Raw genomic sequence first — 12,191 nt, 5'->3', positions numbered from 1 at the left:
TAACGACAATAACACCCCTTGCAGGAAATACATACTTAGAGCTTCTACAACTGGGGCTTATGAAATACTATTTCAACATTAGCAGCGTTGACAGCAAAACATTTCAAGTGAATTGTGTGGCAGGATATATGTTGCAGTTTGTGAAAGAGTGTGTGAGTATGCCTTGCAAATATAGCAGCAGACTTGACTTGAATGCCTGAACAGGCATTTAGTCATTGTCAGCTAATATCTATCCATGGACATATTCTCTTCAAGCATCACTGATTTTACATTCAGTTTAAATTCTTGTTTACCTTTGTTATTTTGATGAAGTTGATTTTATTATTTTAATCAGTGAAAAACATTGTTGGCATTAGTGATTTTGGTCTAAATTTCTTTTGTCAAATTGGCCCTTCCACTTCTAGAAACCACCTTTTTAAATGACCCACTCTATGGTGGAGTCCTCCAGGTGTCCATATTGGGTCCCTTGCTATTATCCTTGTTTGTGTTTCCTTAATTGGGGATGTGATATTATTTCATATAATTTTGATATCCTATTTTTCACCAGTTGATTAATTACAAGTAGCCTAATACATTCACCTTCCCAGTCCCTGCACTAGTGCAAATATTACAAATATATAGTCTTCTCTTAGTTTGTGCAGACTATTGGCCAAAATGTAAAGGTTCCCTGTGGAGTTTTTTTGTAAACAAACAAACAGCGGTCTGCGTTACAACTGGTTTTACAATCACACTATAACCTGGCTCATGGCTATTTGTTATGGGATAGGGGATCACTGACTTACCATATCAAAGTAGCCAGAAATGCATGTGGTCATTTTAACATAACTCTTACAATGACATAGTTATTGGGCCTGTATATTGTAGACAGAAACACAATACACACTCCCTTGCAACAATCCCACCCTACACATTCCCCTTATTGGTTCACTTTTCAAACTCTTTCCTAGAAAATACAGGAAATGAGACTAGTCATTTACCAATGAAACTCTGAAAAAGCACTGCTTACATCAGGATATTACAAAATCATGAGTGTAATGCCAGATCAGTCATTGTCCCTAACCAATGCTGACAGTTTTTACAGTAAGAAATGTTGCAGGTGTTGAGTATCATGTCATTGTGTATTTGGGTTTAATTTTAGAACATTTATTGGAGAAAAATTGCCCTGAAGTAAGAAATCTTATTTGAGGTCAAAGTAACTGATTACCATTATAGAGCACCTTTTTCTCAGACAGGATGTTGAAGGATAGATAGTTAAAGGTAGACAACAATATTGTGATGTATTTACGGGCACAGCAGGCATACCTGAACAAACATGAAACCCCAAAATATGATTCTAATTTGATCATTGTCGTTCCATTGCAGTGAGACACACTTTCAAACAACAATATCTCTAGCAAAGTTACTGTAAGTATGGTTTGTTCTTTACAGTAATTCTCTCACAGTCTCCCTCTCTCTCTGTCTCTTAACCACTTTCTTTTTCTTTTTGCTGTGCAATAACTCCTCAGTCTAGTATTGGGGAGAACCCCACAGCAGACACCTACACACCACTGACCAGAATAAAAACACCTCAGACATTTATATGTGCAGTCAAACTGCAGTGGTGACAGGAAATCCTTGTCTTCTGGCAGGCAGCCTGCCACACGAATCCTATTGTTCAAATAGGCAGTTGAAGCAGATAGCATAGTTAAAGTTAGAGAAAATGTAAAATACCTGTGTACTGTTCTGATGAAGGTAAGAGAAAAGACAAAACATAAAATTATAACATCCAGTGTAACCAATGTCTTTATCTCTGATATATAACTAGTTGAGTCTCCTTCAAACTGCAGACAGCCCTATTTATACACCACATCCTTTGAAACATGAGGTAATTTACATGTAGGCCCCCACATATAAATACTAACAACATTCTTACAACTAGCTAGTTTTAAACTAGTGATTTACCAAATCAAGTTGCACCATTAAAACTTAAAAAAATGTTTAAGATCTTAGTAATGTGTAAATTGGTTGCTGGGAAATATCTGTAGCTCTGTCCAGTCAAAAACAATCAGCTATGTAAACAGAAACATAACTGCCTGTCCTTTGGTATGACGGTTTAGAATGAATGGGAAATATCTGGTTATGCTATCATTGAGCCTAATATAATCTAAGGTATATTCTGTTATGTGTCATGATTTAGAAAAGATCAAAATTGGTCAAAACCAAATTAATTAGAGAGAGCATTGTCATTGAGAGTACTGTTGGCTGCCTGTTTGAGAGTACAGGTCTTAAATGAAGCAGACATCCTGTTGCTTTCTCTTATTCTTTGAAAACAGACATCATTCAGTTTCTCTCTGTCATTGGCCAGCTGTATAGCAGAGTCAACAGGACATCCTTTAACTTGCCACATTGAGAGATTGACAGGCAAAAATGAAAGAAACACACAAATAGAAAACTAAACACAGTAGTGTTATGTTGGACAATGCCACTATTCTGTTGTAGTCAATCTAGTGAATGCAAAACTTGTTCTACCTCTTCAAGAGTTTATCATCAGGTCACTGGAAAAGGGATGTAAGCTTTTGCATTCACCATGCCTTCACAGTGCTGCCATTAAGTGTATTCTTCACAAGGAAGTTCTCATCAATAAACGTTATAGGGTTTCAATCCAAATTTCCATGGAAGTTGTTATCTTGCTTTAATTGTATCCTGCATGTAACTTGCTTCTTGTCTAGGTATTTCTCTAGAAACTTGAGACTTTTATGACTTTGAAGGAAACATTTCCAGTTTCTCTCAGTAAAATACATGTTGCGTGCCATTATGTCGTACAACAATCATTGCTTCAAAGTACAATTGCATGTCAAAGCTGAGTCATTTCCTTTCAATATTCAAAAAAACAGTATACCTTAGGGACAAAAAACACTAGCCTCAACTCTTTTACTCATAGTGCAGTAAAGTACTGATTGACTGCTCTTATTAGGTTGAAACATTTGAGTATGTCGTACCTCTCTAGCCACAATCTAATCTGTTGTACTTTTACTTTTACTGGAGCACTGTGGACCATCAAAACTGAACCCTGACCCCACTTTGCTGACACATAATGGATGCTACAGTGACTTTACTGATTCTGGTGCTTGCACTTGATAGAGTGAAGTGCAATTCACTTACCCTGGACAGTTCAGTGTGTGATTACCATTACGTTAACAAGACCTTTACAAGCATTGTCTGGACACAATTGGTGGCAGTGACATTATATCCACTTCTTTCCTTAGAAATACTTATAATCCTAAAGTGACTCAATGTATGAAAAGACAGTGAGACACTTATGCTCAGGAAATTTACAAGCTCTCATGAGCATATTAGATAGATAGATAGATAGATAGATAGATAGATAGATAGATAGATAGATAGATAGATAGATAGATAGATAGATAGATAGATAGATAGATAGATAGATAGATAGATAGAGTTTATTATCAGTTATTTTTACTGAAATCAGTAGAAATTCTAAATCAGTATCAGCAGTAACAGTAACAAAACACCCTGTAATCACAAATCACTCAAGTTGGAGGACATTACCACCTTTCCCCACAAGTTTTACATAGTTGCAAAGTCTGTTTTAGTAGTAGTGTTTTAATTAGGACATTTTACTTTTATATCTCTGCAGACAGTTTGCTTGGCTGTAGGCCGTTTGCGTTTAGGCAACAGCTGCTGAGAGTCCAGACATGAAGGAGCAGTTTGGAGTTCACTGACCTCAACAAGGAAACCTGTAGAGACAACGTAAAAGACTGATTTTTATAACAAATGGCAACATTTCCAAACTCTAAATAGTCCCCGAGCAACAATTCAAGAAAATAAATGTGATGCAGCAGCAGTGGTTTTGCCTGTAGGCAAGTCTCCTTGTCCTCTTACTTGGAAGAAACCAGTTGGGTAATCTCCAAATATCTTTCGTGTGTTTAATCTGAAGAAGAACTGCTTTTACCCTTGAGCATCACACGACTTTCTGTTTTATTTCAACAGAAAGATTCCAGGGATGATAATGTTAAATGGCAGGTGCGTGTGTTTTATGTGGGTGATGGTGCATTGACTGCCAAAAACAGAGCGAGAGACTTTGTTCTGATGACAACGTCCCCTTTCAGTTTTAAGTTGCTGATTGTCAGTGATTGATGAGCACAAACCATTTTGTTTTTTCAAACTGAAAATACAGGCTTTTGTTTTCAGATGTACGTGCCTTTAATCACATATCTTTGGGATTCATTGCTTGCATTCATCCCTACGTCATTAGCTCCAGTTTGATTTCATTGTTTGACTTTCGGTTGTTGTTTTTTTTTAAGTCAGCATTAAAGGCCATAAACATGGGTGTGGGGCACTGAGTAATAACACTACGTTGTGATGTCGTAGCAATCAGCTAAATGGGTCTAAAGGTTTAACATATAAAGATAAAAATGTTGGTTTATGTCATCATATTCAGTGAGTTCACTTACGTACAGAAGCTCTTAAACAATATTGATCCGTTCTCGTAACTCTTAGAATATTCGTTCATTCTCTATTGTAAATACTTGAGAATGAAATATTTAACCTACTGTTGATAAACTAGGACATTTAAATATGTTATTGCAAAAATGATACAACATTCTATTTCAGAGAATTTTATTATCAGTTAGAAAAAACGCTAACAAAAGAGCGTGACACTTATTCTTACAATATTTAGCACTATTAAAACATATCATGCTTGGCTGTAAAACAATACCCAATCAGAAGTGGATTGTTTATTAGCACACTAGAGAGCACTTCATCGTGTTTTGTCCAATCGATGGGCACACTGCCGGGCCTTCATCACGTTTCCACTGAAAAAGCAACCTAAATGGAATTTTATAATGTTTTATCTAACATCGGGATACTTTTGCAGCATTGCTCATTTATTCTTTCTCTGGTAGAGGGTTAGATGGACAGATTGATACCACTCTCATATCTCCTTAACTTCCTGCATTCCCAACTGGTTGCCTGGCAACTACTCAGAGCCAAAAAATAGTCCAGCATACAAAGGTGCAAATTGTTATTTTACACTCTTTTGCATGGAGGTGGCGGATTTTGTCCCCGTTTGACAGAAACAGGCTGGCTATTTCTTATTGTTTCTAGGGTTTTCTTGCTAAGCTAACTGGTTGCTGGTGGTTGCCTTATATTTAAGGGACAGGTAGCTGGAAGGAACCGGCAGGAGTTAATAGGGGCCCAGCAGCTCATCTTTGCCACATGGCCCCAAAGCAGATTGACCTAGCCATGGATGTGAACATATTCAGTAATCTGTCATTTCAAAATACTGAGGTTGAGGTTTGTTTTGGTTCCTGATTGTCTTATTTCACTGGTTCCAGTGTTATGTTGACCATTCATTGTATCAGTGCCCATGAGCTAAAAGCAATTTAATTCAATGACAAACATTTTTTTCCCCGTTTTAAATCTGTAAATAAAGAAGTGCTGTGTTCCTGAGGGTTGTAACAGGGGAATCCCATCACAGTTAGGGATACTATGATTCATTGTTTGACTTTAGATGCCTATAAAGATGAGGTCATGTAATATTTCAGTCTCATATCTCAAAAGATAAGAAATAATAAAACTACCTCCTATCTCCTTATCACTAATGCTATCAGTGGTATTTACTGTTAGTGTAAAGCAATACAAGGCAACTTCAGTCTTTGACGAACAAAATGAGGATATTTTGCAGTGTCCACAAGTATTTATGTGAATATATTGAATATATTGATATATTGAAGTCACAGTTAATGTGACAGTAATTTCTATAGTTCACTGAGAGGGAACAAAAAGCTTAGTTTGGGTCCTTTTTGTGTAATTTTATTGACCATTCATTGTCAGTTGATCGTCATTTCCTTATTAAACAAGTAGCTCACACAGGAACTGACTTTTACTTGTTATACAGTAGCTTGTGTCTTTGATATTGCCTCAAGCAGGGTGGTAGTGCCATCATGAGGCAAAGCCACATGCATACAAGGGTGTGCTGCGTTGCAACATATCTGTGATCAGTTTGCACTTTGCAGACAGACCACAAGGTGTTGCAGTTGATCTACTGTGGAAGTATAAATACATAATGAGGAGACATTTAAAAAAAAAAATAGGCTATATAAACTACCTAATCTGGAAATTTGCACAGATGCTTATTTTTTGCCAAGTTCGTAATACTTAGTATTAACATTATTGTTATAAGACACATATCTGTTATCCTGAAGTTTTCCAGTTTGTGTCCTTGCAAATGCTCCCAGGCAGTGGTGGAATAAGTAACCTGATCTTTTACTTAAGTAAAAGTACAATACTCCATTACAAGTAAAAGTCATGAATTAAAAATGTTACACGAGTAGCCATTGAGCCTTAGGAGTACATGAGTACACATCAATAAGATGTACTGTACTTAAAGTATCAAAAGTAAATGTACTCATTATGCAGAGTTTCTCCTTTCACAGTATTTTATGAGAAGATGATATTATTCTGTTTTCATCAATAGAGAATATATTGTAGTTCATCAATATGGAGCCAACTTTAGATTGTATACCGGGTTGTATAGTAGATTAGTATAGTTATGCATCTTATCATAAAAGCATATAGTATGTTTATTTTTATGTAAAAGTAACCGACTGTGTCAAATAAACATAGAGTAGTCAATAGTGCAATAGGCTATTTCTTTTATGAAAGATAGACAGGAAAGCATGGAGAGAGAGAGGATGAGATGCAGCAAAGGGCCACAGGTCGGATCAGATTTGGTCAGGGACAGACTGATAAAGCCAGGGTCTTATTTCCCACCTTGGTGTGATGTGTCCACTATGGAGTACATTTACAGTATTTAGGTACAATTTTGAACTTTACTTGAGTATTTTCATTTTTTCTGCAACTTTCTAATTCTACTCCATCTCAGAGGTATATACTGTACTTTAATCCACTACATTCATTTGATAACTTTAGTTACTTTGTAGAATCAGATTAACAATGCAAAATATAAACAACAATAAATAAATGGTGGTGTATTACTGTCATCTAAGATGAGATTAAAATAAGACTAATGTACTGATATAAGAATAATACTTTATTGGTCCCTGGTAAATTCACAAGTTACCTATAAAGTCATTTCAGTTAGCTCCACATTTGCCAGCTTGCCAACATTAAAGTTGAATGAACACATTAAGACATCAATAACTGTAATCCAATAATATAATAATAAAAAGGGCCATTCTGCATGAGGGAAAAGCCTACTTTGACCTTTTCTTATATTTTGATAATTATACTATTGTACTTTTAAGTAACATTTTCCGTTTAAATGCAGGACGTCTACTTCTAAGAAAGTATTCCTAGACACACAAACAAACAAACAAACAAACACACACATCTCCGGGTTTTCCTTCGCTCTCAGTGTAAATACACATAATAGGCAAACATACAGCTGAATAAACAGGACAGGACAACAAGCTCGACAAGGTAAACACAAACTACATCTTCATATAAATTTCACATATATCTTTATATAAACTTCACATAATCTTCATATTGCTTCCATCAATTCTTATTCTTATAGCCTATATCTTCATATAACAATTCTTGATGATCTTAAATGGCCTATCATGATTGCCAGCAACTTGGGGAGACTTGCATGTAACATACAGACCCATCAGGACATTCAAGTAAATAAAGTGAAGGATTTTATGGCATAAAACGGTAGTGGACCAAGATCCTTCGAAAAGCAGTGTCACTCTGGGAGGCTGTCTGGGTTCTGGGTGTTGCTCCTCAGGGTGGGGCGTGTCGCCACACCTGAGCTCTGCGTACTGCACAGAAAATGAAGCAGCAGGAGCAGATGTCATCTGTCAACAGGTGCCATCCGTGCAGTTCTTTTCCACTCCCCGACTGTTTCCATCAGCGGATCATCATCGGGAAGTGAGCGGTTGTGACTCGTGTGTGAAGACCCTCGGCGACCTCGCCTATACTTGCAGAGATGGCGAAGAGTTCATCCAGAAAGTCTCTGAAAAGTTGGTTCTCCAGGAGCGAAGCCAGCCTGGACGCCCCGCCGCCGGTGGTGGAGAAGAATGTGGACAAGAATGAGGGAGAGAAGAAGAAGTTTAAGTTCTTTAAGTTCAAGATCAAGTCGAAGAATGGCTCTGCCTCCCAGAAGCCGGCTGGCGGGAGCCAGCAGGTGCTCAGGTATGCTCGCAGAATGTGAATGTGAACTCGCATTAGACTCGTTTTCATGCCTGTGCGTGTGTCATATGGCTTCTCTTGGAGGGGGCAGCAACGTGAAGCCGCTACTGACGCTATAAGGCTGCAGATGGCCTACCTCGTGTGCCAAAATGTGTTGCTTTAATCTCCATCCAGTCTTTGAGCTTTAAAATGAACCCTTGCTGTTTTTGTAGTGCACTTATTGTCATACAGCACTAACCCCTGAAGGTATCTTGTGTGAGGTTTTGGACTGATGCCTTGTCAGCTGAGCCTCCAGCATGCTTGTGTTCCATGAGACATCAGTGCACTAACTCCCATATATTCCCAGCAGTCAGTGCATGCATTTAACAGGCAATAACAAAGGGTTTAATTAGGTAAATTAAGCTGAAAAGGGGTATTTTCAGCACCATGCCAAACCAATTTCCTTAGATTTCCCATATGACTTTGAAAAACATTCAGTTACAATTGACTTAGCCCAGCCCACAAGGACAGTTCTGTCTAGACAGGACTAAAATCCATAAAATGCAGTCCATTCTCTTAGTCATATAACTGTGCCAAAGAGCAAATTAAATATGCACAAATTCACCTTTACCTCTCTGAAAGCTTGCAGGATTCTTCAGGAACAGGCAGTAAAATGAACAGAACACAAAAAAGTAAGCAAGCAAAGTAAGTGTGTAATCAAATTAAAGTAACAGTTGTTGTTTGTGTTTCTTTGACAAGAGAGCGGGTTCTCTTCTACAGATGCCACCATGTTAAACCGCCATGTTTCTACAGTAGCCCAGAATGGACAAATCAAACACTGGCTCTTGACAGGGCCTTTTACGTTTATCGTGAGTTTTGTGGCCACTGTTGTTTCTCCTACATGCTTGAAATCTTTATTGCTAGATCCCCCCCTGAATCCTACACAGTGGACCTTTAAATCAAACATACTGTGGCTTTATTAGGCATGTAATATTTTCTAGTCAGAGGCAAAATACATCATTTAATATCTATTGTATTTTACTCTTTGAGGAGACCAGAAAAAAAACCTCCATCCATTAACGTGGTCATGTAGCAGAGCTGAAAGTTAGTCAATTAAGTGAAGAGATACCAGAAATTCTATGGTTCTTTCTTCTTAATACTGACATTTTCTGGTTTTCTTAGTCTTCTATGATATTAAACTGAATATATTTGGCTTTTTGACTGTTAGTTGGGCGAAAAAAACAACCTTAATACGTAAACTTTGGCTTTGGGTAACTACTGTTGTGATATGGATTTTTTTTTTACTGTTTCCAGACATTTTAATGACTAAACGATTGATTGATTGACAAAGTGACAATAAAGTAGACCCTGTCTGATACTGGAATTTTGGCACCATTTTCTTTTATCAGTAAACAATAACATTTTATGAAAGGTGAAAAAGATGCGAAATACAAGCACAGATCCCTGCAATCTCGCCGTCAGCACTTTTAGTCATGTGATGTGCTGGAGGCAGGCTGTTATAGGCTGTAATAAAGTCATAACTCTAAATTAAGCTGGAAACACCATCTGCCAAACGGTGATATGCCCAGTTATAAACAATACAGGCTGCTCAACAAACTAGACAACCAATAAAATCATTGCCTTAAAATTATGATCCTTTAAATAAAGTGGTCAGTTTTTCTGAATTACTACCAATATATATTAGTGATTAGCTAATATTGACAGATAGGTACAGTAGGTCCGTCAGTCCCAACAAGTGTAGTACTGCTAGACCCACTCTTCATGTTGCTTTAAATCATCATTGCTACTATCAGTCGACTGCACTGATAAAGGCGATATACAGTATATATCAGCTTTTGCTTTCAACCATAAATGTGCTAAAATGTAATTCCCTGTGATATTTAACACTTCAACTTGCAAGCATTGATCACAGGCACAATCATTATTCTCATAACACCAGACAGTATTGTGAGAACACAATACTTCTCTCATTATCACTGCTGGTATTTGGGCTAAAGAAAGAACTGGGTGATAGTGGTGTAAAAGCCAAGTGTAACTTCACCTTGGAGCCTATAGAGACATTTTGTGTGCAGCTGCCGGTTGGGTGGAGAATTTAAGCAGTATCATACATACAAAATACGCTTTTAAAGTTCAGTTTGGATGTGATCGACACATGAAATGTTTATACAGGAGTAAAGGGACAGCGCTCTGGTTAATCCTGATACAATATATAAGCAATAAACACACAGGTGAGGCAGTGTGTTTATGCAAGTCACATGCTATGACAATTATATGGTTGGTTGTAGACCAGACAGAGTGACAGCTTGTGTTTACACAGGGAAAAGTAAAATAAATGATGATGAGCTGACACTGCAAGGAGTGCCTTTGCACACAAGAGCTGCACACAGGGGTTACACAAGGGTAAAACTCAACAGTGCATGGAGGATACACATTCAGTTAGAATAATAGAGTATAATTAACGACAAGCTTCATGTTATTCATTTTCAGGACAAAAGTATAATTAATTAAAACAGAATAATTTTTCTTAAAAGCCACTATTATTAATCACAGTCACTTCTTGTAATGAGCTATTATATTAGCTTTTCTATTTAAACGATATGCAGTGTATGAATGCATTCTTAATTGACATTGTAGATGAACGTCAAATCCAGACATAGACTAAATCTGTTTTTGTTTTTAGTTAGGGATTTAGATTTAATCCTTGGCCAGGGTTTTATCTGACAAAGACTTGAGGATTTCAGGGTCTGAGAAAGATGTCTTCAAGTTATTTTGTTTGTTTTTGATTCCATAGCATTTCATAGAGTTCAAGGCGATGTCAAAGTCATATTGAGGAGATTTGAAACAACAGAGGAAGCACTCAAGTCAAACACACCCACAGTATTAGTATCTGGTAAGGTTTGTTGGCCTTCCGAGTGGAGCTGTGGATTAATAGAGGTACTGTAGAGAAACCTGCCACTCCACATGCCTATTTCATTGTCATGAAACTACTAATCAATTACACAATTGCACACACACACACACACACACACACACACACACACACACACACACACACACACACACACACACACCATCATTGTGGCAATTGGATGCAGGTTAGCAACATATAAGTCACAGTTGAAGTTGAGATGTGTCAACTCAAGAGTGTTTAAATTTCTGACATAATTTAGAACAATTGAGTTCAAAATGAGTCACTGCATTGTGGAACCTGTTGTCTTTGTGTAGGAACTGTAAGCAAGTTAACTCTGTTGTTACTGAAAGTGATACACACTCCTCCCAGAAAACTGCTCAATGAACTGTTATTGTGACTTATCCTACTTTGTCAGTCAATGTGAGTCACTTGTACAGGACACATGGAAACAGAATGAGTAAAAGTATGATGTCTACCTATTTTGACACAAAGCTGACCTGTTAACTGAACTGTTGGCACTCAAGTTCCATTGTGGGTAATGTAGAAGAAGAATGCACAGAATGAAAAAGACATCTTGGCCGGTCTTTCAGCTGTTCCCACTATTACCAACTCTGGTTTGGTTGAACACTTAAATTACAGAGTTAAATGTGAAAATATTCTGGCTCACACACTGTTTGTGCTACTGGTTGGTTAGCTTGCTGAACAATAGTCTTATGTGAACAATTTGTTTGGAATTCATCCTCAGGTAGCATTTTGCTATTCTTAATTATGTCTGGCCATTTATTGACAGGCCAGGTTAAATGGCAATAGAGGATTTCATAGAGATTGATTCAGCAAAGATAAAGCTTTGTCAGTCAAATCAATGGTGGGCTTCAAGTAGTAAATTGGTTAGACTGCTGTCGAGTTAATTTTTATATCTGTTCCATTCAGTCTATTGTTAGGGATATTGATTCCAAATGACACCGTGGCCTAAAAAATGCCTCACTTACATGATTATCAGTCGGACAGAAGATATAGATAATCCTTTGTTCAGTGGAGGGATCACTTCTGTCTCTGCAAATGGTATTTAGTAATTTATTGACATATTATTCAGTTGAACTTATTTTGCATTTCATCG

The 12,191-nt window shown here is 37.3% G+C and overlaps 1 protein-coding gene across 2 annotated transcripts in view; it reads left to right on the top strand.

The window, feature by feature from the left end:
* The first annotated feature begins 7,835 nt into the window (after nucleotides 1-7,835).
* crybg2 (crystallin beta-gamma domain containing 2) overlaps nucleotides 7,836-12,191 on the top strand; it is a 44,235-nt gene continuing 39,879 nt past the window's right edge. The window contains exon 1 of one of the 2 annotated variants that reach the window (XM_051391279.1): nucleotides 7,836-8,166. In XM_051391279.1, the coding sequence (XP_051247239.1) occupies nucleotides 7,961-8,166 (206 nt within the window). In that variant the 5' untranslated portion in view covers nucleotides 7,836-7,960. Of the gene's footprint in view, nucleotides 8,167-8,788; nucleotides 8,848-12,191 lie in introns of those variants that run through there. The other variant, XM_051391280.1, reaches the window with a different exon arrangement.

Source organism: Dicentrarchus labrax, unplaced genomic scaffold (genome assembly GCF_905237075.1).
Source record: "Dicentrarchus labrax unplaced genomic scaffold, dlabrax2021, whole genome shotgun sequence".
Taxonomy (NCBI): domain Eukaryota; kingdom Metazoa; phylum Chordata; class Actinopteri; family Moronidae; genus Dicentrarchus; species Dicentrarchus labrax.
This window is presented reverse-complemented; position numbering and strand designations above follow the sequence as displayed.